Raw genomic sequence first — 27288 nt, 5'->3', positions numbered from 1 at the left:
AAAACCCTGACTGCTCTTTGGACTGGAGAGGGAGGGGGAAAGGAGTGGGAGGAGGGGGAGAAGGGTGGGAGGAGAGGGAGAAGGGTGGGAGGAGGGGGAGGGAAATGGGAGGCTGGGAGGAAGTGGAAACTTGTTTTTTTTTTTTTCTCCTTTTCTCAATAGAAAAAAAAAAAAGCTGTTTACCCAAGGACTTTCCTGCTGCTAATGAGTGGTTTGCTCGATTGATCTTTCTGCCATGGTGTTTTATCTGATATGTTAAAGACCTTATTTCAGCAGCTTGTGCTCCCAGGGTTAGCGTAATGCAAATTTGAAGCTAAGACATCCTTTAGAAATCCGTTGTTTTCCCTTATTCTTTGGCTAATAGAATATGAATTATGCTTTTTAGTGAATTCTATGTGTCCATTGTCATTCAACAAACCTAAGCATTAAGAATTAAAGATAAAAAAATGTAGTCAAATTTTTTTTATCATGAAATAGCTTAAGTTTTTCAATTGCAGCTACATATAAGGAAAGCTTTTCCCCCAAGTTCTTGGATCCCAGCCCATGACAATTTAGCCACAATCTACAAGATCTGCTTTGGTATAAATGACAGCAACGGAGTCAATATTTTACTTTAATTACTATGTTGGAACAAGGTCCACTTGGAGGAGAGATTAAGTCTTGTCCCTGGTTGGTCTGTTTTGTATGAGAGATTCATGGGTGGAATAGCAGGCTTCATTACATAAGCTTTGTGTTGTAAGCACACACTCATGTCAGCAAGCAGAGAAGGCAATGATGACTCTAGGTGTGCTTCTGGGGCTTGTTCTCTCCTGTCTGTTTCTCCTTTCACTATGGAGGCAGAGCTCTGAGAGAAGAAAGCTTCCTCCTGGCCCCACTCCTCTCCCGATCATCGGAAATATTCTTCAGGTAGACCTTAAGGACATCAGCAAATCATTGAAGAATGTAAGTACATGTTTTGTTTTCTGAGTAGCATTTCAAGGGAAGGAAATGTCCCATTGTTTAAGTGAAGTATATGACTGTGCATGTTCTATGTGGTACACAATTGTAAATTTGTCACCTAAGCTTGATGTTCCAGCTGCGTTTTCATCACATCATTGTCAGAGTCATAGAATGAGGAAATGTGATACGCTGGCCAAACATTAGTGGGTGCCTAGTAGAATAGAAATCACAGCGTGGCAAAAGTCGTAAATATTTTTTCCTTCCTTAAAACTTTTGGCTGCTGGCTGAAGGAGAAACAAAGGAAGCAATTAGACAGAGATTTCCTTCACATATCTTAGCCATGCATTGCACGTAGAACTGGAAAACAAATAAAACTTTTGCAAAGAATTTAACTTCTGTTTTGTCTCCAGGAAATTATGGATCTGAACTACATAAAAAAGTGATAGGAACTGGTAGTCATCCAGGGCCAAGTATTTACTATTAGAATTCTTTTGAGTCTGAAAACACTGTTTTTTTTTTTTTGAAAACAAAAATGTGGCATGATGTCAGAACTTGTTTCTGAGAAATGCTACACCTTCTAGAGGTCTTTTCCTTGTAATGCACGCAGATGGCAATGTAACCTGTGTGATGAACACATATTCACCTCACTTTAAAATACAGAATATTATAGCTAAGGCTGGAGGTCCTGATTTAGATCCTCTATAAAGAGAACTTTTAGATTATGTTGAGGCAGTCACCTGGGCATTAGTTTCAAGGTGAGCAAAAGCAGATAATAAATTAAGTGTTATTAATTAATTTTTTAATGCTCAAATATGAAATACAGAATAGACAAGTGTTTGAATTTGTGACTTCTACAATTTGATATTTGGGACATTGTTGTAAGGAAGGCTGCTTGTTTGTTTTACAGCTGTCTAGCAGCTCAGTACCAAAATAATAACACAGAAACCATATTCTTTGCAATACTGTTTGGCCAATAGCTTAAGCACATATCTTGCTAACTCTTATATCCTAAACTAACCCATATCCATTAATCTGTGTATGACCATAAGGTTGTGGCTTACCAGGTAAAGTTCCAGCATCTGTCTCTGGCAGGGCTACATGGCTTCTCTCTAACTCCACTTTTTTCTTCCCAGCATTCCAGTTCAGTTTTCCCCACCCATCTCTGTTCCACCCAATCAGGCCAAGTCAGTTTTCTTTATTCATCAATGGTACTCACAACATACAGCAGGGGAATTCTGCATCACTTTACTTTTTCTGTTTAAATAAAAAAGGAAGGTCTTAAATTTAGCATAGTAAAATTACATATAACAAATCAGGTATCAAGTAAAAATTATAGTTACAATATTTATATCTACTTCATCTTTTATCATAACTAAGGAAAACTATAATTATAATTATACATTCTTCAATCCATCAAAGACTCCAGAAGGATATAATATTACCTAAGTGAACATGAAGTGCATTGTAAGCAACTTTCAAAACTCTAGAATTGACAGAGACATCTCATTGCCTGGACAGTCACCCAAAATTCTTTTGTATTGTTGGGACACCCATCTTCAGCCTACCGGCCCATAATATCTAGCAGACTTTTCCACAAAGCAGGAAATTTCAAAGACAGTTCTGCCTATATTAGCACTTCTCAGTCACTTTCTTCTATGTCCTGCAGAATGTCTGGCAGACTCTTACATGAAGCAGGAACCCTGAAGGACTGTCTCACTTTTATGCAAATTCAGCAGTCATTTCTCTGTTGGTTCTGCATATCCAGTTTATACATTAAGTAGTACAGGCAAGAACAGTTTCTTGCCCAAATGTCTAGCAAACTCTATAAGGAGCCTCTGAGCCCGTAGAGATGGGCTCTTGAAATAGATTCATGCTGCCAGAAGTATATGTGTCTCATTGTCATGAAAAGTTCTTAAAACAGTTTAGATGTCATATTTTGAAGGTCTCTGAAAGATTTGAAGAATACTTATCTAACTGAAATATATATCTATATATTTGGAAAACCTAAGTAACATAACTACACGTTTGACCCAAATTTTGAAGATAAGATACCTTTAAGGTATATATGTTGGTCACTTAGCTACCTCATAATCAAAAAATTAAAAGAAAACACAATAATATACACAATCCAGACTCTCTGTGTGTTTTCTATCTTTATGTGGCTTATTTTTCTTTACACTTTTAATCTATTGCTGTCTGTACCCTGTCTCTTTGAAGACTTTACATTTTATTTTTAAAACCATTTTCTTCTTTTTATAACTATCTACATTCTTTTTCTTTTCTCTTCCAAGCCTATATACATTTATCCAACACTGTGGCCCATTTTGAGGCGTTTTTTTTTTTTTTTAAATCTGAATCTGTCTTTATTGTGTATCTGTAGTTATTTTCTACTCAGGAGCTCTTCTTAAAATGCTAAGCGCTTCTTAAAAACCTAAGCTGCAGCATTGCTAGGGCAAATATGGCAGTGCCTGTTTGCTCCATCCAGTCGGTCATGGTGGAAGTCTATTATTTGCCTCTGAGACTACTGAGTGGGAGCTACACTCACCACCTCAGTTCTGATAACCAGTTGGCCCATGCTGCCACCAAGTAACATGCAGCATGCTGCCCACAAACCCCATTTAAATACTTGGTCTTCTGAAAGAGCCAGAGTTTGTGCTCACAGGACAGCCCAGGAAGCCGGTATTTCAAAACCATGTGGCTGTTTTTCTTCTATTGCTGAATTAGGAAAACCTCTCTTAAGGGAGCTACATCATGCCACCAGTCAAAAAAATGCTGCTAAGTTTTGTTTTTCTGTGTCTAGAATTCCTTTACAAACCCTTTCATGTTTTAAGTAGATTTCAGTTGTCTACATTGGTGCTAATTTGTAGTAGGAGGTTACCTGTTGGTTCCCGTAATTAACCCATTTTTATTAATCTGTGTATTGCCACAATGCTGTGGCTTACCAGGTAAGGTTCTGGCATCTTCCTCCTTTGTCTATTACATGGCATCTCTCTGACTACACTCTCTATAGCTGTTCTGACTTTCTACCTGGCTTTATTCTGCCCTGCCATTGGCAGAGCAGCCTATTTATTAACTAATGATAATAAAACATATTCACAGGATACAGAGGGGAACCTCACATCAAATATATAGATTTAGTAGTTAACTGAAACCTGTTTATCAATTGGGTGGGCAATTAAAGAACATTCATAAATATAAATTATTACTATTTTCCCAATATTTACCTATAATATTCAAATATTAAACCAATGTGTGGTAGAAACTATAAAATTATCATGATAATATCGGTAATAATTGAGTAAATTGCTGAATGCTGATGGTACATGTCTTTAATTCCAGCACCTGGGAGGCAGAGGCAGGCAGATATCTGAGTTTGAGACCATACTGGTCTACAAAGTGAGTTCCTGGAGAGCCAGAGCTACACAGGAAAACCCTGTCTTGGAAAACAAAATCAAAATAATTGAGCATACTGTAGAGAGAAACACTGAAAGCTTTCCCTTCATTTCTTCCTCCCTCCATCCCTCCATTCTTCCCTCTTCCCTCTCTGTCATCTGAAGAAGAGTTCACATTCAATTTTTTCCTTGTGAATTAAATTGTTTCCTATTTACAAAGAACATCATAATATTTGTATTCCTATTAAAGGCAAATATGGACTTACTTTCAACAAGATACCTAACTACTAATCATATAGAATTATTAAAAAAAACCTTATTCCTCTCTTATACAATACATCTTGAACACAGTCCCCCCCCCTTTACTTCTCACACTTCTTCCCCACTGTAGCTCTTCCCCATATCCACTTCCTTTTCATTTGTCTTCAGAAAACAGAAGGTCTCCTGGAGACAACCAAAGATGCCAAAACAAGATATAATAAGACAAGGCAAAAGCCCTAATATGCAGGCCTCACAAGTAAATCTAGTAGCAGGTAAAGAGTCCCAAGAACAGTCAAAAGAGTCAGGTACACACCTGCTACCACTGTTATAATTGCCAAAACATTACCAAGCTAACAGTTATACACAGAAGACCTGGAACAGATTCATGCAGGCCATATGCTGTAGCAAACATTTCTCTATATTGCCAGACCCCAAATCATGAAACAGAGACTTATTATTAATTACAATAGCTCAATTGTAGCTTAGGCTTTTTTTTTTTAGCTTGCTCTTGTAACTTGAATTAACCCATCTCTATTAATCTACGTGCTGCTGCATGGCTTGTAGCTTTTACCTCTACTTCTGAATATCCTGTTTCTTCTTTGTCTAGCTGGTGACTCCTTTCTTCTTCCCAGAGCTCTCTCTGTCTTGAAGTCTCACCCATACCTCCTGATTAGCTATTGACCATGTAGTCTTTCTTTTTTTTTTCCTTATGAAATGAAGAATTGTATTGTCAAGGTCTGTATAGAATTGTATTGGGATTTTGATGGAATTGCATTATATCTGTAGATTGCTTTTGTTAGGACGGCAGTTTTTACTGTTAATATTACTGATCCATGAGCATGGGACATCTTTTGTCTTCTGATATCTTCTTCAATTTCTTTCTTCAAAGACATGGTAGTTTTATCATACAAATTCTCCAGTTGCTTGGTTGAAGGTTCAGCAAGATATTTTATATTATTTGAGGTTATTGTGAAAGGTGTTGTTTCCCTGAATTTTTCTCAGCTTTTTTCCTCATCATTTGTATATAGGAGGATCACTGATACTTTTGAGTTAATATTGTATCCAGTCACTTTGCTGAAGGTGTTTTTTAGCTCTAGGTTTTCCCTAGTGGAATTCTTTTTTTTTTTTTTAATATTTATTTATTTATTTATTTATTGTGTATACAATATTCTGTCTGTATGCCTGAAGGCCAGAAGAGGGTGCCAGACCTCTTTACAGATGGTTGTGAGCCACCATGTGGTTGCTGGGAATTGAACTCAGGACCTTTGGAAGAGCAGGCAATGCTCTTAACCACAGCGATCTCTCCAGCTCCCCCTAGTGGAATTCTTAAAGTAATGTATGTATGCTATTATATCATCTGTAAATAATGGTATTTTGACATATTCCTTTCCAGTTTATATCCCCTTGATGTCCTTTAGTTGTCTTATTGCTTTAGCTAGAACTCAAATACTTTACTGAATAGATATGGAGAGAGTGTGCAGTCTTATCTTGTTCCTGATATTGGTAAAATTGCTTTGAGATTCTCTCCATTTAATTTGATGTTGGATACAGGCTTGCTGTAAAGTGTCTTTATTATGCTAAAGTATGGTCTTTATATCCATAACCTCTCCAGTGGTTTTTTTTTTTTTTTTTATCTTGAGGAGGTGTTGGATTTAGTAAAGGCTTTTTTATTGCAATCTATAGAATCATGTGTTTTTTCTTTAAGTTTTATTCATATGGTAGAGATTATATTGACAGATTTTTGTATGTTTAACCATCCTTGCTTCTCTGGGATGAAACCTACTTGGTCATGATGAATGATCTTTTTGATCTATTCTTGGATTCAGTTTACCAGTAATTTATTGAGTATTTTTAATTTGTGTGGATAAGGGAAATTGGTTTGTAATTCTCTCTTTTTTTTGTTGAGTTTATTTGTTTTGGGCACCAGGGTAACTATGACCTCATAAAATGAATTTGGCAATATGCTTTTTGTTTCTACATTGTATAGAATAATTTGAGGAATGTTGGTGTTAACTCTTATGTAAAAGTCTGGTAGAATTCTGCACTGAAACCAGGTGTTGTCTGTGGATAAGTTAGGCTGTGAGCTATAGCAAAGAGGAAGGGAGAGAAGGATAAGGTAGGATGGTCTGTGGGATCCACAGGAGGCATGGATGAGGGAAAATGAACAGCAGCTGATATGCTGTTTCAGTGCTAAGGGCAACTATAAGAACAGAGAAGTCGACCAATGGAATCGAATAGAAGACCCTGACATTAACCCACAAACCTATGAACACCTGATTTTCGATAAAGGAGCTAAAAGTATACAATGGAAAAAAGAGAGCATCTTCAACAAATTGTGCTGGCAAAACTGGATGTCAACCTGTAGAAGAATGAAAATAGATCCATATCTATCACCATGCACAAAACTCAAGTCCAAATGGATTAAAGACCTCAATATCAGTACGAACATACTGAACCTGATAGAAGAGAAAGTGGGAAGTACTCTACAACACATGGGCACAGGAGACCACTTCTTACGTACAACCCCAGCAGCACAGACATTAAGGACTTCATTGAATAAATGGGACCTCCTGAGACTGAGAAGCTTCTGTAAAGCAAAGGACACTGTCACTAAGACACAAAGGCAACCCACTAACTGGGAGAAGATCTTCACCAACCCTGCAACTGACAAAGGTCTGATCTCCAAAATATATAAAGATCTCAAGAAACTAGACCGTAAAAGGCTAACCAACCCAATTATAAAATGGGGCATTGAGCTGAACAGAGAATTCTCAACAGAAGAAGTTCAAATGGCCAAAAGACACTTAAGGTCATGCTCAACCTCCTTAGGGATCAGGGAAATGCAAATCAAGACAACTTTAAGATACCATCTTACACCTGTCAGAATGGCTAAAATAAAAAACACCAATGATAGCCTTTGTTGGAGAGGTTGTGGAGAAAGGGGTACACTCATCCATTGCTGGTGGGAATGCAAACTTGTGCAACCACTTTGGAAAGCAGTATGGCGGTTTCTCAGGAAATTCGGGATCAACTTACCCCTGGACCCAGCAATACCACTCTTGGGAATATACCCAAGAGAGGCCTTATCATACAACAAAAGTATATGCTCTACGATGTTCATAGCAGTATTGTTTGTGATAGCCAGAACTTGGAAACAACCTAGATGCCCTTCAATGGAAGAATGGATGAAGAAAGTATGGAATATATACATGTTAGAGTATTACTCAGCAGTAAGAAACAAGGACTTCTTGAATTTTGCATACAAATGGATGGAAATAGAAAACACTCTCCTGAGTGAGGTAACCCAGACCCAAAAAGAGGAACATGGGATGTACTCACTCATATTTGGTTTCTAGCCATAAACCAAGGACATTGAGCCTATAATTAGTGATCCTAGAGAAGCTAAATAAGGAGAACCCAAAGAAAAACATATAGGCATCCTCCTGAATATTAACCTTCAGCAAGCGATGAAAGGAGACAGAGACAGAAACCCTCATTGGAGCACAGGACTGAAATCTCAAGGTCCAAATCAGGAGCAGAAGGAGAGAGAGCACGAGCAAGGAACTCAGGACCACGAGGGGTGCACCCACACACTGAGACAATGGGGATGTTCTACTGGGAACTCACCAAGACCAGCTGGCCTGGGTCTGGAGAAGCCTGGGATAAAACCGGACTCTCTGAACATAGCGGACAATGAGGACTACTGAGAACTCAAGAACAATGGCAATGGGTTTTTGATCCTACTGCACGCACTGGCTTTGTGGGAGCCTAGGCAGTTTGGATGCTCAACTTACTAGACCTGGATGGAGGTGGGGGTTCCTTGGACTTTCCACAGGACAGGGAACCCTGATTGCTTTTCGGGCTGGGGGGGGGACTTAATTGGGGGAGGGAGAGGGAATTGGGAGGCGGTGGCGGGGAAGAGACAGAAATCTTTAATAAATAACTAAATTAAAAAAAAAGAGAAAAAAGAGAAAATCTTTAAATAACAAGGAAAAAAAAAAGAACTGTTTCTGGAATTGCAGAAAGAGTGAGGAAGGTCTGTGTGCAGCCTCCAGGTAGCCTTTTGGTAGTCAAACACTAACATCTTTTTGCTCCATTTTTAATTAGTTTTTTATTTTCCAGTTTTCAAAAGTCTATGGTTCCGTGTTCACTCTATACTTGGGCAGGAAGCCTACTGTGGTGTTGCATGGATATAAAGCTTTAAAAGAAGCCTTCATTGATCATGGAGATGAGTTTGCTGGAAGAGGAAACTTTCCAATGGCTGAAAAGATTGGTAAAGGTCATGGTAAGTGCCCATGTGCCTACAAGTTCATGCATCTATCTCTCCATACACCTATGTGTTCATGCATGTATGTTGGGCTGTGGTCACAGGGAATTTGAGAATGGAATGTAATCTTAAAAACTTGTTCAGACCCAGCTTAGCTTTCTGTTTGGCAGCCACCCATCAGCCCCACTTCCTTATTTGGGAATCTTCCTACTCATATCTGTTTTTCCTTTTAGGCATAGTTTTTAGTAGTGGGAGAACCTGGAAGGAGATGAGGCGCTTCTCACTAATGACTCTACGGAACTTTGGAATGGGGAAGAGGAGCATTGAGGACCGTGTTCAAGAGGAAGCTCGCTGTCTTGTGGAGGAACTGAGGAAATCCAATGGTGAGGGTTACTCATCATAGACTTCTGTCTTGTTTTTATGTCTTTGAGTAGTTTTGAGGGTGGCTAGAGCTTTCATTCTGTGTTCTGGCTCTGTTTTCATATGGAAAGTGTGACTTGCAGTAAAAAATTTAGGAGAGCTTTTATATCTGTGATTTTTGTTTTATGAAGGGATTCTGCCAGTTGTAGAGGATCTAAGTCATCATTTTCTTTAGATATTTTTCACCTGTTTTGTTTTTAAAATCCAAAATGTCTATATAAATTTTTGGTTTTGAACTTACTTTCTGATGTTTTAAGGAAGAATAATTTTCCTCAGCATAAACATTAATTTCAGTAGCAAATACTTGGTATGTGAATATGCATCACAGTTGTATAGAGCAGAAACATAGTGGTAAAATTGTTCTTAACTGGACTATGTAGTATAGCTGACACATGTCATGCCCAGGCATAAAGTTCTGGTGGATATTGCTTTGTAACACATTTTTTTTTTTACGTGACAATATCTTAATAAAGGCCTATTGGTTCATTCTCTTCTAAAACCATAGCATAATTTGTACAAGACAGAATGTACTATTTCTAATATTTTATGGTTTTGATTCATAGTTTTGAACAAATATATCATTGCATGATTCTGTAAAATTAATGTTCAGTTTTCAGTAATGTATGCAGCTAGGCTCCACTATTGGTTCCATCTTCATTTATTCATCTCATCTCCCTCTGTTTGCTGTATTTACAGTTATATGTTTATGAAAATAATTGTATTTTTTTTGTTCTCAAGATTACAATTGCTTGACATACTTGTCACAATGAAACATGACCTGGTTTTTAAATGCTATCTTTTAAATTAAGTGAAAGGAAAAAAGAGTGATATTTCTTTTCTGAGTCACATACACCCACACTCACATATACTCTTAGCCGCTTACCCATATCCATGAGTGTAATACATTTTAAAAATAAACTTCTCACTCCTTTGACATAATAAGATATGTATTGAAATAGCACTTTCATGAATGCTATAGTGTTTAAAAGCATATGGCATTCAAACAACTAACTCAATTTATTATTGTCAAATGTTCTATTACTTATCTGAGGTACTTTTGATTCAAGATATTTTTCTTTTAGGGTCTATGAGTTTGAGTTTTGTAAGTGCTTTATATAAAAGTGTAACCATTTGAATTTGATTATGGAGACATCCACAAAGAATACACAAATGTTAAAATGTAAGGAATTTAGGGGATGATGAACAATGTTAGTTATTTCACCTGCTGCTGTAATAAAATACCTGATTAAAGCAACTGAAGAAATGAAGAAATTATTTGGGCTTATAGTTTTAGTTTTAGTCTATTGTGATGGAATTGTGTCTTGGTCACCCCATAAGTTTGGTGAAAGCAGAGATAAGAATTCTCCTAATTGGCCAGGTTCCTTCCATTTATGCAGCCTAGCACCAAAGACTAAGGAATGGTGACCTCCTCATATAGGATCGATCTTCCCAGCTCCCTAGCATGTCCAGAAGCCACTATGCCTGGTGATGCTAAATCCTGTCAAGTTGGCAATCAGTATTAATCATTACAGACATTTATTTCCTATGAAAGGGAGAAAATCAGAGGGATTTTAGACATTGAAGTGAGAATTAAAAACCATCTTTTTCTACTTTTGTTTTCTTTCTTTTGAGGGCATATTTCAAGCAAAGGTTCTCATCTTAACTTTACCACAAGAAATCCATTTTATGTTTAATGTTTATTAATACAAATTTCAGTTCATATAACATAGATGTGTTTCTTTTACATATTAGCTTTCTGAATATATGAAGTCAACACGTTCTCTCTATTTATTTATTATACTCTACTTGCTAAGGACACGAGCCTTTAATCCTATATATAAATTTTCCTAAGTTCCTATCATTCTTTCCCTTTCTTCTTTTTTGGGCGCAGATGCTTTTCCCCCTTTACTTTTGTTTGTTCTTCAAGAAGTGTGTACAGTGCATTTTGATCATATTCACACTCCACCTCTTCCCAGATCCCCCTGCCTTTCATTCCCATGCATCTTTGTATCATGTTATCCAGAGGCATCACAAAGAGACTTGGATCTCCCCAAAAGTCTTGAATTGCTGAGGGTTTAAAAAGTCTCTTTTCCAAACCTCTGTGGAGATAGGCTAGTCAATAAAGGGGTGAAATAAAGACAGTATACTCAATGTCATGATTTGGATAGATGGTCAGATCAATGAAACCATATAAAATATAAACGGTTCGAGGCCAGCCTGGTCTACAAGAGCTAGTTCCAGGACAGGAACCAAAAGCTACGGAGAAACCCTGTCTCGAAAAATCAAAAAAAAAATATAAAAATGATGTACAGATGTAATGCATATTGTTATGTCTACCAGCCATCTGTGGGTAAGACTTGTCATAAGTTCTTTTACCTATTAGGTGATAGAGTGTTTTACACACATTTATTTCAGTGGCATTGATGTTTGATTTCCTTCTGTATGCTGTGAATGTTTTATTATCATTCCTTAATAAAGAAACTGCCTCAGCCTATGGCAGGGAGGAATAAAACCGGGTGGGAAATCCGAACATATATGTGTATACATATATGGAGAGAGAGAGAGAGAGAGAGAGAGAGAGAGAGAGAGAGGTGGAGTCAGAGAGACGCCATGTACCTGCCAAAAAAAAAAGATAAAAGATGCCAAAACTTACTGGTAGGCACAGCCTCATGGTGATTCATAGATTAGCACAAACATGGGTTAATTTAACATATAAGAGCTACATAGAAATATGCCTGAGTCATCAGCTAAGCAGTGTTGTAATTAATATTGTTACTGTGTGATTATTTGGGTCTGGGTGACTGGGAAACAAAAGTTAATCTCCGCTTATGTGACATTTTGCAATTTTTCCCAACTCTTCAGGTTCACCCTGTGACCCTACCTTCATCCTGGCCTGTGCTCCTTGCAATGTCATCTGTTCCATTATTTTCCAGAATCGTTTTGATTATAAAGATCAGGAATTTCTCAACTTCATGAATGTCCTAAATGAAAATATAGAGATTCTAAGTTCCCCTTGGATGCAGGTGAGCTCAAGCTTCTTTCTTTAAAAATAAAACAAAACAAAAACCAATAAAACCCCCAAACCTCTTCTAGATATATGTTTTTTGAAATTCCAAATATATTTTTAGACAAATGAAAGCCTAACTGTAGGTTGTTTCATTAAATCTCAAATCACTTTCTCTAAAAATCAATGCTCAGAAGATCCCGACATAACTCAGTGTACATCTGTTTTAGTTTTGAAATCTGTTAGCAACAAGGCTTATGTTTCATTTAATACTTTAGAGATCTTGTCAAAAACACTTTGGAGGAATTTCATAGTGAGAATATTTTCTTCAAGTTGGGACAGTGTATGGAATCATTGATACTGCCAGTACCCCTGAAGTATGGCAGTGTTTATTAAATATTAAATAGTAAGCAGCTGACATCCTAAGTAGCAATATGTCTGCATAGGAATGATAAAATGTTTAAATGGTGTTTGGATCCCATCACATTTATTCCTGTGTTGAACTGTGTTAATAATTTGTCTAAACAATTTTGAAGAAATCATCCGCTGGTCTGCGCAGGTTCACAATTATACTTAAAAAATTCTTAAGACTCTCACTGCTAAAATTCTTATTCTGTGTCTGAGAGTGACTGATGGAAATTAAGTAGCAAGTATGACATCAATGCATCTATTCAGGATATCCCAAGTTCCTTTATCTCTGTTGCAGTCTAAAAAATGTAAATCACATCAATTCATGGTGTTTTGTATTCAAGGTTGTAGTGAAGAAGTTGTGGAGAAAATGAAGGAGCTGGTGTAACATTTATGTATGGAATAAAGATTGTGTGAGATTTTGTGCAGTGGTTATCATGTGTGAGCTGTTTCATTACGCTCTTCTATCAACATCTTCACAAGCAAAGAGAATTTTTGCATGCACCATAAAAATACTTCATCTAAATGGATAATATATTTTATTTATTTTGTATTGATACTTTCTGGCCAAGGTCCACTATAAGGCACACTTATATACATCTCATGTTTTAAACTTTCATCATTTTCTTTTGTAGATTTGCAACAATTTTCCTGCTATTATTGATTATCTACCAGGAAGACACAGACAATTATTTAAAAATTTCACTTTTACAAAACATTATTTTTCATCAAAAATAACAGAGCACCAAGAATCACTGGATATTAACAATCCTCGGGACTTTATTGATTGCTTTCTGATCAAAATGGAGCAGGTAAAATGATAACAGACCTTCAATTTAGTTATTTGTTTGCTTGAGTATATTTTGTTCCATGAATAAAATATTCATGTTTTACAGTGATATTCAAATGGTAAAGGCCAGTAATGTTTGACAAGCACTTTGTGTTCATAACATATAAATGAATTAGTTGTATGTATCCCAGATAGCATAAAGTTAAGTAATTTGAATATATTGAGCCCAAGTTTTAGACCAAAATAATCTTATAATGCAATAGGCCCATGGAATCAAAACATTTCTAAACCTCTCAGAAAAAAATGTCATGACATAATAGAAAAATGAAAGTTGTCTTTGCAGACAATGTATGAAAACTTAAAAAAAGCAGCTCAAGCTAGCCAGACTTTCTACAGCATCTGCATATTGAACTAAAGTTTAAAATATTAGCTATGGACAGCTGAGTGAATTTCAGATGAATTATTAATTGTAGCATGTGGTGTGAGAAGGGAATGATTAGTGCAGAAGAGTAAAGGTGACTTAACTGAGTATAACTTCAAGTGGATTCACGTGGACGTGAAATTAAAGATTGATGTGTATTAGGTACCTATATGAATAAATGCTCCTTCTGTCATGGCTCCATTTGTTGTAAAGCCACTATTCTCATTGAACACTATTGGAACTTATCTTAAAAGTAAGGTGTTTGTTTGTTTGCTTTGTGATCTCTCTACTCTGTTCCACTGAACCGTACCCTTATGCTAGTTGTGTCCTGGATTTAGTATTCTTATTCAAGCAGTATACTTCTCCCATGAGACTCAGGGACTTCCCATCTTTCTTTACTACATTTACAATTGGGAGGTTCATCTTTGGGAATATCCCTAACACAATGTACTATTTGACTTTTCTCCTCCTTTTCTTTTTATGTGTATTTGATGTGGGAGTCCCCTTTGTGTTCTGTGATTACCACTAATGAATGAAGAAAGTGCTTTGGCCTATTGATAGGGCAGAACTTAGGTAGGCGGGGAGGACTAGACTGAATGCTGGGAGAAAGAAGGGTGGAGTCAGAGAGATGCCATGGAGCCGCCCCCAGAGTCAGACATGCCGAAGAAACTTAAGCTGGTTAGCCATTGTCACTTGGTGATACAGAGATTACTAGAAATGTGTTAATTTAATATGTAAGAGTTAGCCTATAAAAATTTATAGCTAATGGGCCAAGCAGTGATTTAGTTAATAATAGTTAGAAACTATTTCTGTGTGGTATTTTGGGTTCTGGGCAGCCAGGATAAACAAGCCGCTCCATTCAACATGTATTTTGAGTAAGACATCAAAAAATGAAACGAGGCTTTAATTCTTTCATTTTTGTCTCTTTGGGAAGATGGTACACTGTATGGTTCACATGATTGAAGAGTCTCATGAAAAAAATTTTCCAGACAAGACAGTGGGTGTAGGAGGTAAAGATGGGTCAGTGGGTTTACATATTTCTTGAACACATGTCAGTTTCTTCTTCTATGGCACGCTGTAAGGTCTGTCATGTTAAACTCAGCATATGCAAGTCATTTTATTCACTCTGTACATTGACAAAATTTTGCTGGCTAACACTGTAAAATCATTCCTAGGAAAAGAACAACCCAAAGACAGAGTTTACCCACGAAAACTTGTTCTTCTCAGCAGCTGACCTGTTTTCTGCTGGGACTGAGACAACAAGTACAACACTGAGGTACTCTCTGCTGCTCCTGCTCAAGCACCCAGAAGTCACAGGTAAGGACACAGGTGGGAAGCAAGAAATTCAGAAAGGAACTGGAAGAAACACATGGAGTCCTGTGTTTTGTTTTTCTCAGGGAAGCCTCAGAAATTAACTGTGTGTGCCATTGCAATCTGCTACATATATCAAGAGGACTGAAGTAAGGTGTCTCAGCTCTTAGCAGAGCTCATATTTCATAAAAGTGAGGTTGGAAGGCAGGAAGAAAGACCAATAAAATATTGTTCCAGAGCCTGAGGACATTTTCTTTTTACTTATTCTGACAATTCTTTTGTTGGAATAGAAACTCTCCTCACAGAAGAAGATATACCAATTCTAGATTTTTTAATGAGACATAATCCTGGAAATTATTCTAAAAGTTTAGGTCCATTAAAAAGGCTTTGCCATTTTGCCAGAATTTCTAAAGGGATTTCATTTATTATTCTAGAAGTAAGTTTTCATAAAAATATACAGCATAGCACAGATTATTGGGGGAGTATCCTATAATTGTATCTTTTTTTATTTCTTTTTTTTAAATTTATTTATTTATTATGGATTAAAGACCTATAATTGTATCTTAAATTAAAAAATATTCTACGTATGTGAATGTTTTTTTGTTTTGAAAAATGCCTTTATTTGTTTTCAATCAAATCCAAATCCAGCTATATCTACGATTATTGAGATATCATTCTTTTTTTCAACTTTATACATTTTTAAGAAAATTTTGCTCATTTTACATTTCAACCACAGTTCCTCCTCCTCTTCCTCCTCCCTCTTCTCCCACAACTCCCCCCAAATCACTCCTCATCCACTCCTCAGAAAGGGTATGGCCTGGCATAGTCAGGTGAGACAGGACCAAGACCCTCCCCACTGCATCAAGGCTAAGCAAGATATCCCACCATCTGGATAGATGGATAGATCCTGGTCCCGCTGCCAGGGGTCCCACAAACCGTTCAGGCTACACAAGTGTCTCCCACATGCAGAGGACCTAACTGACTTTGGATCAGTTGTCTGTGGATTTCCCAGCCACGCTCTTGATCCCTCTTGTTCATGTAACACCTCATCTCTCTCGTCTTTTTTTTTTTTTTAAACAGTTTCTTTTTCGTTTCAAATCTGTATAAGTGATTGTGCTGGTCTTGAAGCAGAAATGAAAACACTTGATGGTTTCTGGCCTTGGAATTTTTCTTTCTGAGAATGTCTCTGAATAACTTCTATCAAGAGTCAGAGAGAGAGAGAGAGAGAGAGAGAGAGAGAGAGAGAGAGATGCTTTATCTGTGCAGTTGATCACAAGCATGCGTACTACAGTTTCATCAGACAGAATGGATGCCAATTGTGGCAGCACAGGTTTAAAATCCCACTTTGGGGAGGCAGAAACATGAAGAACCCTGTGGACTTGCTAGTCAGCTAGCCTGGCCTAACTGGTGCACTGCAGACCAAAATGACTGTCTCAAAGAAGGCAAACAATATTCCTGTGGCTGATTTTACTATGGAATTCACATTCATGCACATCTGCACACACATGAAAATGCACACACACCCACAGCTGCAAACTCTTAAACATGAACATACACATATACATATGCACACATACATGCATACCCACTCATAAGAAATAAGCTCCTACTATTTATTTGTCTAACAAAGTTTCTTTGGCTCATGGCAATTGCATGAGATGTCCCCTTTAAAATTTCCTCCACCTGTACCCTGTTTTTTTCAGAATAGCATAAAAGGGAAGAAATAGATTTCTTATGGTGATTCTTTGGTTCGTAACACAACCTTTTCATAGTTAAGTGGTGTGTGTGTGTGTGAGCACGCGCGCGCGAGTGTGCACTCTGTTTTTTTTTAAATTTTTTATTGAGAAAAAGAGAAAAAAAAAGTTTCCGCCTCCTCCCAGCCTCCCATTTCCCTCCCCCTTCCTCCCACCCTTCTCCCCCTCCCCCACTCCTTTTCCCTTCCCTCTCCAGTCCAAAGAGCAGTCAGGGTTCCTTGCACTGTGGAAAATCCAAGGTCCTCCCCCCTCTGTCCATATCTAGGAAGGTGAACATCCAAACTGACTAGGCTCCCACAAAGCCAGAACATGAAGCAGGATCAAAACCCCAGGCCATTGTCCTTGGCTTCTCATCAGCCCTCATTGTTCACCATGTTCAGAGAGTCTGGTTTTATCCCATGATTTTTCAGTCACAGTCCAGCTGACCTTGGTGAGCTCCCAATAGATCAGTCCCACTGTCTCCGTGGGTGGGTGCACCCCTGGTGGTCCTGACTTCTGTGCTCATGTTCTCCCTCCTGCTCCTCATTGGGACCTTGGGAGCTCAGTCCGGTGCTCCAGTGTGGGTCTCTGTCTCTATCTCCATCCATCACCAGATGAAGGTTCTATGGTGATATGCAAGATATTCGTCAGTATTGCTATATGTTAGGGTCATTTCAGGTTCCCTATATCAGCTACCCAAGGAACTAACTGGGGACATTGCCTTGGGTCCCTGAGAGCCCCTCTAGGTCCAAGTCTCTTGCCAACCCTAAGGTGGCTCCCTTAACTAAGATTTGTGCTTTCCTGCTCCCCTATCCAACCTTCCTATATCCCAATCATCCTGTTTCCCCAAGTTCCCCCCATCTTCCCCTTCTCACTTTTCTCTCCCCATCTCCACTTACCCCTATCCACCCCAACCACAAGATCCCAATTTTTTTCCCAGGCAATTTTGTCTACTTCCCATAGCCAGGAGGATAACTATATGTTTTTCTTTGGGTTCACCTTCTTATTTAGCTTCTTTAGGATCACCAATTATAGACTCCGTGACCTTCATTTATGGCTAGAAACCACTTATGAGTGAGTACATACCATGTTCATCTTTTTGGGTCTGAGTTACCTCACTCAGGATAGTGTTTTCTATTTCCATCCATTTGCATGCAAAATTCGAGAAGTCATTGTTTTTTTTTTTTTTTTTTTTTTTTTTTACCTCAGCGTAGTACTCTAATGTGTATATATTCCACACTTTCTACATCCATTCTTCCATTGAAGGGCATCTAGGTTGTTTCCAGGTTCTGGCTATTACAAATAATACTGCTATGAACATAGTTGAACAAATGCTTTTGTCATATGATAGGGCATCTCTTGGGTATATTCCCAAGAGTGGTATTGCTGGGTCCAGGGGTAGGTTGATCCCGAATCCTGAGAAAGCGCCACACTGCTTTCCAAGGTGGTTGCACAAGTTTGCATTCCCACCAGCAATGGATGAGGGTACCCCTTCCTTCACAACCCCTCCATCAAAGGCTATCATTGGTGTTTTTGATTTTAGCCATTCTGACATGTGTAAGATGATATCTCAAAGTTGTTTTGATTTGTATTTTCCCTGATCCCTAAGGAGGTTGAGCATGACCTTAAGTGTCTTTTGGCCATTTGAACTTCTTCTGTTGAGAATCTCTGTTCAGTTCAGTGCCCCATTTTTTAATTGGGTTAATTAGCATTTTAAAGTCTAGTTTCCTGAGTTCTCTATAAATTTTGGAGATCAGACCTTTGTCTGTTGCAGGGTTGGTGAAGATCTCCTCCCAGTCAGTAGGTTGCCTTTTTATCTTAGTGACAGTGTCCTATGCTTTACAGAAGCTTCTCAGTTTTAGTAAGTCCCATTTATTCAATGTTTCCCTTAATGTCTGTGCTGCTGGAGTTATACAAGCAAGCGATCTCTGTGCCCATATGTTGTAGGGTACTTCCCACTTTCTCTTCTATCAGGTTCAGTGTGTTCAGACTGATATTGAGGTTTTTAATCCATTTGGACTTGAGTTTTGTGCATGGTGATAGATATGGGTCTATTTTCATTGTTCTACAGGTTGACATCCAGTTGTGCCAGCACCATTTGTTGAAGATGTTTTCTCTCTTCCATTGGAAACGTTTAGCTCCTTTATCAAAAATGAGGTGTTCATAGGTTTGTGGGTTAAAATCCGGGTCTCCTGTACAATTCCATTGGTCGACTTCTCTGTTTTTATGCAAATATCAAGCTGTTTTCATGACTGTAGCTCTGTAATAGAGTTTGAAGTCAGGGATGGTAATGCCTCTAGATGATCTTTATTGTATAGGATTGTCTTGGCTATCCTGGGTTTTTTGTTTTTCCATATAAAGTTGATATTGTCCTCTCAAGATCTGTGAAGAATTTTTGTGGACCTTGATGGGGATTACATTGAATCTATAAATTGCCTTTGGTAGAATTGCCATTTTTACTATGTTGATCCTCCCAATCCAAGAGCAGGGGAGGTCCTTCCATTTCCTGGTATCCTCTTCAATTTCTTTCTTCAATGCCTTAAAGTTCTTGTCAAATAGATCTTTCACTTCCTTGGTTAGAGTTACCCCAAGATATTTTATGCTGTTTGTGGCTATCGTGAAAGGTGAAGCTTCTCTGATTTCCCTCTCTGCTTCCATATCCTTTGTGTATAAGAGGGCGACTGATTTTTTGGAGTTGATCTTGTATCCTGCCACATTACTAAAGGTGTTTATCAGCTGTAGGAGTTCTTTGGTGGAGTTTTTGGGGTCGCTTATGTACACTATCATATCATCTGCAAATAATGAAAATTTAACTTCTTCCTTTCCAATTCAAATCTCCTTGATCCCCTTATGTTGTCTTATTGCTATTGCTAGAACTTCAAGCACTATATTTAAGAGGTATGGAGAGAGTGAACAGCCTTGTCGTGTTCCTGATTTTAGTGGGATGGCTTTGAGTTTCTCTCCGTTTAATTTGATGTTAGCTGTCAGCTTGCTGTAAATAGCTTTTATTACATTTAGCTATGACCCTTGTATCCCTAATCTCTCCAAGACTTTTATCATAAAGGGATGTTGAATTTTGTCAAATGCTTTTTCAGCACCTAATGAAATGATCATATGGTTTTTTTCTCTCAGTATTTATATGATGGATTACATTGATAGATTTTCGTATGGTGAACCAGCCCTGCATCTCTGGGATGAAGCCTACTTGATCATAATGGGTAATTTTTCTGATGTGTTCTTGGATTTGGTTTGCCAGTATTTTATTGAGGATTTTTGCGTTGATGTTCATGAGTGAGATTGGCCTGTAATTCTCTTTCTTGGTTTTGTCTTTGTGTGGTTTTGGTATCAGAGTAACTGTAGCTTCTTAAAAGGAATTTGGCAATGACTCTTCTGTTTCTATATTGTGATATACATTAAGGAGTATAGGTATCAGGTCTTTTTGGAAGTTCTGGTAGAATTCTGCATTGAAACCATCTGGTCCTGGGCTTTTTTTGGTAGGGAGGTTTTTGATAACAGCTTCTAATTCTTTGCGACTAACAGGTCTATTTAGATTGTTCACCTTTTCCTGGTTTAAGTTTGGTATATGGTATTTATCTAAAAAAGTGTCCATTTCTTTTGCATTTTCCAGTTTTGTGACACATAGGCTTTTGTAGTAAGATCTAATGATTCTCTGAATTTCCTCTGTGTCTGTGGTTATGTTCCCCTTTTCATTTCTGATCTTCTTAATTTGCATATTCTCTCTCTGCCGTTTGATTAGTTTGGATAGGGGTTCATCAATCTTGTTGATTTTCTCCATGAATCAGCTTTTTTGATTCTTTGGATTGTTTTCTGTGTTTCTATTTTGTTGATTTCAGCCCTCAGTTTGATTATTTCCAGTCTTCTACTCCTCCTAGGTGAGTCTGCTTCTTTTTTTTCTAGAGCTTTCAGGTGGGCTGTTAAGTCTCCAATGTGTGCTTTCTCTCTTTTCTTTAAGTGGGCATTTAGTGCTATGAACTTTCCTCTCAGGACTGCTTTCATAGTGTCCCATAAGTTTAAGTATGTTGTTTCTTTATTTTCATTGAATTCCAGGAAGACTTTAATTTCTTTCTTTATTTCTTCCTTAATCCAGGTATGGTTCAGTAGTTGACTTTTCAGTTTCCATGAGTTTGTAGGCTTTCTGGGGGTAGCATTGTTGTTGAATTCTAACTTTAATCCATGGTGATCTGATAAGACACAGGTGGTTACGAATATTTTTTTGTAACTGTGGAAGTTTGCTTTGTTACCGAGTATGTGGTCAATTTTCGAGAAGGTTCCATGAGTTGCAGAGAAGAAGGTATATTCTTTCCTATTTGGGTGGAATATTTTATAGATGTCTGTTAAGTCCATTTGATTCATTACCTCCATTAGTTCTCTAATTTCTCTGTTAGGTTTCTGTCTGATTGACCTGTCCATTGGTGAGAGAGGAGTGTTGAAGTCTCCTATTATTAGTGTGTGCGGTGTGATGGCTGGCTTGAGTTTTAGTAATGTTTCTTTTATGTACGTGGGTGCTTTTATATTAGGGGCATAGATATTCACGATTGAGACTTCATCCTGATGAATTGTTCCTGTTATGAGTATAAAATGTCCTTCTCCATCTCTTCTGATTGATTTGAGTTTGAAGTCAACTTTGTTAGAAATTAGTATGGCCACACCTGCTTGTTTCTTAGGTCCCTTTGCTTGATAAGCCTTTTCCCAGCCCTTTACTCTGAGTAGGTGCTTGTCTTTGTGGTTGAGGTGTGTTTCTTGTAAACAGCAGAATGTTGGATCCTGTTTTCGTATCCAATCTCTTAGCCTGTGCCTTTTTATAGGTGAGTTGAGCCCATTGACATTAAGTGATATTAATGACCAGTGGTTGTTAACTGCGGTCACTTTTTCAGTAGTAGCGTTTTTGTGTTTTCCCTTCTTTGAGTTGTGCTGGTGAAGGGTCTCTAGATGTCTATGTTATTGTGGTCATTGTTGGACTCCTTGGTTTGTGATTTTCCTTCTATTACTTTCTGTAAGGCTGGATTTGTGGCTACGTATTGTTTAAATTTGTTTTTATCCTGGAAAATTTTGTTTTCTCCATTTATAGTGAACGAAAGCTTGGCTTGGTATAGTAGTCTGGGCTTGCATGTGAGTGTTTTGACTGCATTTATGTTTGTGTACCATGTACATGCCCGGTGCTCACAGATATCACAGAGACCAGAAGAGTGCATTGAATACCTCGAATTGAGATTTAAGGTGGTTAGTAACAACCCTATCAATGCTGGGAATAAACCCAAGTCCTCCAGCCATAGAAGTATTGAGCTCTAGAAATCTGAAGAACTCAATGTGAAGAATGAAATGATTAGGGAGGCTGCTTAGCATAAAACCTAGAAAATATTCAGTTCAGAAAGGACCAATGGATGATGATGGTGTGAGGAGAGAACCAGGAACAAAAGGGAAATAAGTGGTTGATAGTCTGATACTTCTCCATATCTGGACATGTATTGGTAGGACTTTGAAACAACTACCTGAATATTTCAAAATAATTCCAAAAATGAAAAAAATATAAATTGATAAAGAGAAATAGATTTAAGTCCTAGATAGCATCAGCAATGACAATAGTCATTGTTTTTTTTTTTAACTAGGGCAGAGATTTTATGTAGTCACAAAGATAAAAACAATGGATACAACCAAAGTTTTCCTATGAGGATTGGATTGAGAAAGATATTTATATTTAATACATCTAGAGAATATGAAAATTTTTTCCACATGAAGAAGAATTTAATTTATCCAGTGATGGATAAGAAAGAAATAGTCATTACATATAGATATAAACATAAACTTCAAGAGAAATTGTTCATATGTGGCCATATTGGGGAAGTAAGATGGTACTACATACCTTTGGAAGCTACATACAAACATGCATACAAAACCATTATAATATATTCTTAAATGTACTGCATTGTTTTGGTACTAATAATGCTTTTAAATAGTTTTCTTCTGTAAGAGCTGATTTTCTTGACTTGCTGTTATTCTGTGTATTATTTGAAAACAATAATTAATGTTGATTTTAAGTATGCTAATTGAAACATAAGGGCTATGTATTGTAGTATATATGATAGTAGTATTTCTATCATAGCACCCATCACTACATTAGCATATGTTATGCTTTCATGCTGTTGCCAGGCATATCCTTCTTGATACAAGTAACCTGACTTGTGTTCAATTTGCCACTTTCTTACCTGTTATTTTTCACTGTGTTGAACCAGCCAAAGTCCAGAAAGAGATTGACCATGTGATTGGTAGACACAGAAGCCCCTGCATGGAGGACCGGAGTCACATGCCCTATACTGATGCTGTTTTGCATGAGGTTCAGAGATTTGTTGATCTCCTTCCCAACAACCTGCCTCATGCAGTGACCTGTGACATTAAGTTCAGAAACTATTTCATTCCTAAGGTAAGTTTCCTTTGTCTACTCTGTCCCTTAATGCTCTTGTTCTTAAATGAATGAGTGAAATTAAATCATAAGCCCAAGATGTTGTGTCTTGAAATTAAAGATTATCAATGTCAAAGAGAAAGTTATGAAATCCTTTAGGGAGATTAAATAAATCAAGCCAAACATGATATATTCACAAGTAGACTATACTCGAATTCTTAATAATTTATAGTGTGATTGATTCCAATTTGCTTCTCCAAGAAGATAAGAGAAATAGAAATAATTTAAATCTGGAAGCTGGATGGGCTTTATGCTATTTCCATTAAGAGCTAATAAAATTGTAGAACAAGTCTTGGTTTGTGGAACTGTAAGTCTTTCAAATTTACTCTCATTTTAAAGCCACTCTTGACTGTTTACTCTTTCAAATAAAATTTAAAGTTCAGATTGTAAGTTTTTGAAATTATTCTCCTAGGGTTTTATCAGGATGCTAAGAAGTATATAGTTACATTTAGAGAATTTATATATGGATCCATTAAATTTTTCAGTTTATATAATTATGTACTCAATTTCTGGATTGGTTTGTGTGTCATTGTTCTCTAGTACTTTATTTTTAGTTATAACTTTGGGAGAAATGATGGACAAAGAATAGCCTATAGGACTCATATATTGTAAGGCAGGTTGGCATACATTAACTATGTTTTTAGTGATATGTGCATATGCCCACTTCTTCTGCTTAAGATGATATTCAGATATCTACACTGTAGAAGTTCTGTTCTTTTTGCAATCAATAAAATATATGGTGTGGCCATTGACATGTTATGAATATCCTGATTAGAGAATCATCTGATTAGTTTCTCAGTTTCAATATTTATCCTCAAGTAAACTGATGACCCTGACTGGAATTCTTACAAAATCAGAAAATTTCTAATTTTGTCAATTTAATTTTTTAAGTACTCCTAAGTGTAATAAATGCCTTACTCATATTTTAAAATTAGGGTAAATGAACTGTGAGTCATGAAAATACTGAATGATATTTTATTTGTTTTTGGCCATGTTATTCTAGAAGACATTGTTAATTTTATGAGATATGTACACGCAACATTCTGATGAGCAGATACATCTGGTGTTATACGTAGAAACTTACATTTGAAACCACATCCCACATATGCATGTCGCAGTCACAGCAGTGGTAAAGTAGAGCAGAAGGTGGTGATAGACACCAGTGCTAATCTATGCCATGTCTATTGTTACTCTTACCTCTGTAACATTTATATAACTTGATTTGTCTATGGCTCTTGTTTACAGGGAACCACTGTCATAGCATCACTGACATCTGTGCTACATGATGACAAAGAATTCCCCAACCCAGAGAGGTTTGATCCTGGTCACTTTTTGGATGAGAATGGCAAGTTTAAGAAAAGTGACTACTTTGTTCCTTTCTCAACAGGTAATCAAATCATTTCCTGGTCTTTTGAATCTTACAGTCCACCCCACTCTTCCTCAATGTTCCCTGAGCCTTAGCTGCAACGGTTGTGCTGTAGATGTATCTACTGGAGCTAGGCACCCGGTGATAGATTGTTCTCTACATTTTGATCAGTTGTGGTTTTCTATGTTATTTCTTTGTTGCAAAGAGTTTCCTTGATGAATATAAGAGCTACACTTGTCTGTGAATATAAAGATAAGTAAGTTGATGATGTCACTTGTCCAGGAAAGTTGGGGGAGGTTTTCTAGTAATAGGCAATATTTCCTTCTTGTTGAGTAGGCTTTAAGACCAATTAGACAGCCATTGATTTGTGTGCCACTATTGCATTATGTGCAGTATTATGTGCACTATTACTATTCTTGATGTCCACACACTTTCTCTGAGATGAAACATTATATCTTCTGAGCTGTTTTAGTGGTACGTTATAGTGTTGACCCACCCTATCCAAATCCACAGAGTTGGATCACAATGTGGTTGTATTGTGTGTCTAGATATATCACTGCGCTCCTATTTAAGTCTTTCTAGACAATAAATAACTAGACCTCTATGAGTAAGGCAGCTAGATTCATGAAAACTCACTCCTTGATACCGGTTTTTTTGTACACATTACTTTTCTTGTTCTTGTGAACAAATACTTGGCAAGAAGCAACTTAAGGGTTTATTTTGGGTTAAAGGTCGATAGAGTATAGTTTATTATGAAGGAGGAGACATGGAAGTAGGTGCCTTGGTGGTGGCTAGAGAGAGCAGCTGAGACCCTGCACATCCTCACATCTTGGTTGAACATGAAACAGTCAGCAGGTTGGAAGTGGGGGAGACTATAAACCTACACGATCCACCTTCAGTGACTGACTTTCTCTTCTGCAACCCTACCTACTAAAATTTTTACAATGTCAAAAAAAGTCATTGTCAACTGAGAACCATGTATTTAAATATATGGCCAATGAAGAACTTTTCATAATCAGTACACATCAAAGATTTTTTTCTAAGCAACTGTCTCTGGTGGCCACTGCTTACCCAGTTATAGCTGTGGACTACCCATGGGGACTCTGTGATGATGTCAGGTTTTCCAACCCCAAGAGTAGTCTAATCTCTACAATTTAGGATGATTCTCATGATGGCTGCTGGCTTTAGTACTCTGAATATTTGCTGAGAAATAAATAAAGGTTTTCTTTAAAGCTTCTCAGCTAGTAAGGATCCTCATTATCTGCTTTTTAAGCTATTTCCTTTTCTATAGGATGGAGCCTTCTGTCTGTGCTGTGACACTTTTTCATTTTTCTCTTTCAGTAGGCACTTCTTCCTTTATCCTGGTGTTTGGTTCCAAAGCAGTGGTATTCTCTCTCTTCTGCTGCATTCTCCATATTCTCTGGAGTACACTAACACAACTTTTGTGCTCTGTTAAATCCCAGGGCTCACCATGGCCTCTCACCTCCATGTGCGGTTAAATCACTGTTCCTTTGTTTTTATACTGTGGATGGGAAGTCTAGTACTCAATATTGCTATTCCACCCTCTGAAACTTTTGTATCCAAGTATTTTTAATACTGTATTTCCTAATATTAGACAAGTAGAAAAAATGTGTCCATCTTTTTTCCATTTAATCTACTATCCATTCATCCAGTCAGTCTATGATATAAATTCTCTTTCATTATAGTTGCAAACATAGTGCATGTTTCAGCCAAACACAAGGAGTTAATTATATTCTCTTTTTACATTTTTATTTCTAGGAAAACGAATTTGTGTGGGAGAAGGCCTAGCCAGAATGGAGTTATTTTTATTCCTGACCACCATTTTACAAAGCTTTAACCTGAGGTCTCCAATTGATCCAAATGACCTTGATGTCACTCCAGTCAACAATGGATTTGTTTCTTTGCCACCCGAGTTCCAGATCTGCTTCATTCCCATCTAAATGTATTTCCCTCTGAAACCCCTTCTTCCTGGTCACAGTTGACTTCTTCTGTTAGGCATGCCTCTCTCACCTTCCACCTCACATTGCCTCATCTCCTCAAGGTCCAGCAAATGCCCATCTTTTACTTGGGGCAATTTTCAGTCACTGCACAAACACATCTACATATCCCTGTGCTGTTCAATGATTTACTGACTTCAGAATTGCTGATTGTTATCTAATGATATTATTATTACTGTAATAATAAAACTGAGAAATGTGGCACTTCAATATCACCTAGCCCTCTGTGTTTTAAATAAAATCATTATAATTCTGGTCTATTTTTAAAGTTTCTTTATTTATTTCTTTTTTTTGATATGATCTCATATAGTCCAGGCTGACTCTAAACTCACTGTACAGCTGAATATAACTTAAAATCTTTCTGTCTCACTTCCTAAGTTCTGGGATTCCGTGTATATGTCTGCATAACCTGATCCATTGTCATTTTTTGTTTATATGGCAAGAAGTAGTAAATTAGTGTCCTAAGATGCTTTTGTTTCT

General features: G+C 37.3%; 1 protein-coding gene across 3 annotated transcripts; it reads left to right on the top strand.

The window, feature by feature from the left end:
• Window positions 1-774: 774 nt before the first annotated feature.
• Window positions 775-27063, top strand: LOC121453916 (cytochrome P450 2C42-like). Of its 3 annotated transcripts, none has more exons than XM_041660956.1 (9): window positions 775-942; window positions 8715-8877; window positions 9093-9242; window positions 12142-12302; window positions 13327-13503; window positions 15078-15219; window positions 23198-23385; window positions 24670-24811; window positions 26570-27063. In XM_041660956.1, the coding sequence occupies exons 1-9, from the start codon at window positions 775-777 to the stop codon at window positions 26749-26751; spliced, it is 1473 nt and encodes a 490-aa protein (XP_041516890.1). In that variant the 3' UTR covers window positions 26752-27063. The 3 variants fall into 3 exon arrangements, with proteins under 3 accessions (XP_041516890.1, XP_041516891.1, XP_041516892.1); XM_041660958.1 differs by having other exon boundaries at window positions 809-942; window positions 8759-8877; XM_041660957.1 differs by lacking the exon at window positions 13327-13503.
• The last annotated feature ends 225 nt before the right edge of the window (window positions 27064-27288 follow it).

This window comes from Microtus oregoni, unplaced genomic scaffold (assembly GCF_018167655.1).
Source record: "Microtus oregoni isolate MIOR12 unplaced genomic scaffold, Mior012 000012F_ref0000307, whole genome shotgun sequence".
Classification (NCBI taxonomy): Eukaryota; Metazoa; Chordata; class Mammalia; order Rodentia; family Cricetidae; genus Microtus; species Microtus oregoni.
The sequence above is the reverse complement of the archived record's forward strand: the minus strand, read 5'-3'. Positions and strand labels throughout refer to the sequence as shown.

Bases quoted from the DNA above. Each gene is read 5' to 3' on its own strand.
- LOC121453916 (XM_041660956.1), top strand. From the start codon at position 775: ATGACTCTAGGTGTGCTTCTGGGGCTTGTTCTCTCCTGTCTGTTTCTC. The intron at 8,878-9,092 runs GTAAGTGCCCAT...TTTTCCTTTTAG, and splicing joins AAAGATTGGTAAAGGTCATG to GCATAGTTTTTAGTAGTGGG. The intron at 24,812-26,569 runs GTAATCAAATCA...TTTTATTTCTAG, and splicing joins CTTTGTTCCTTTCTCAACAG to GAAAACGAATTTGTGTGGGA.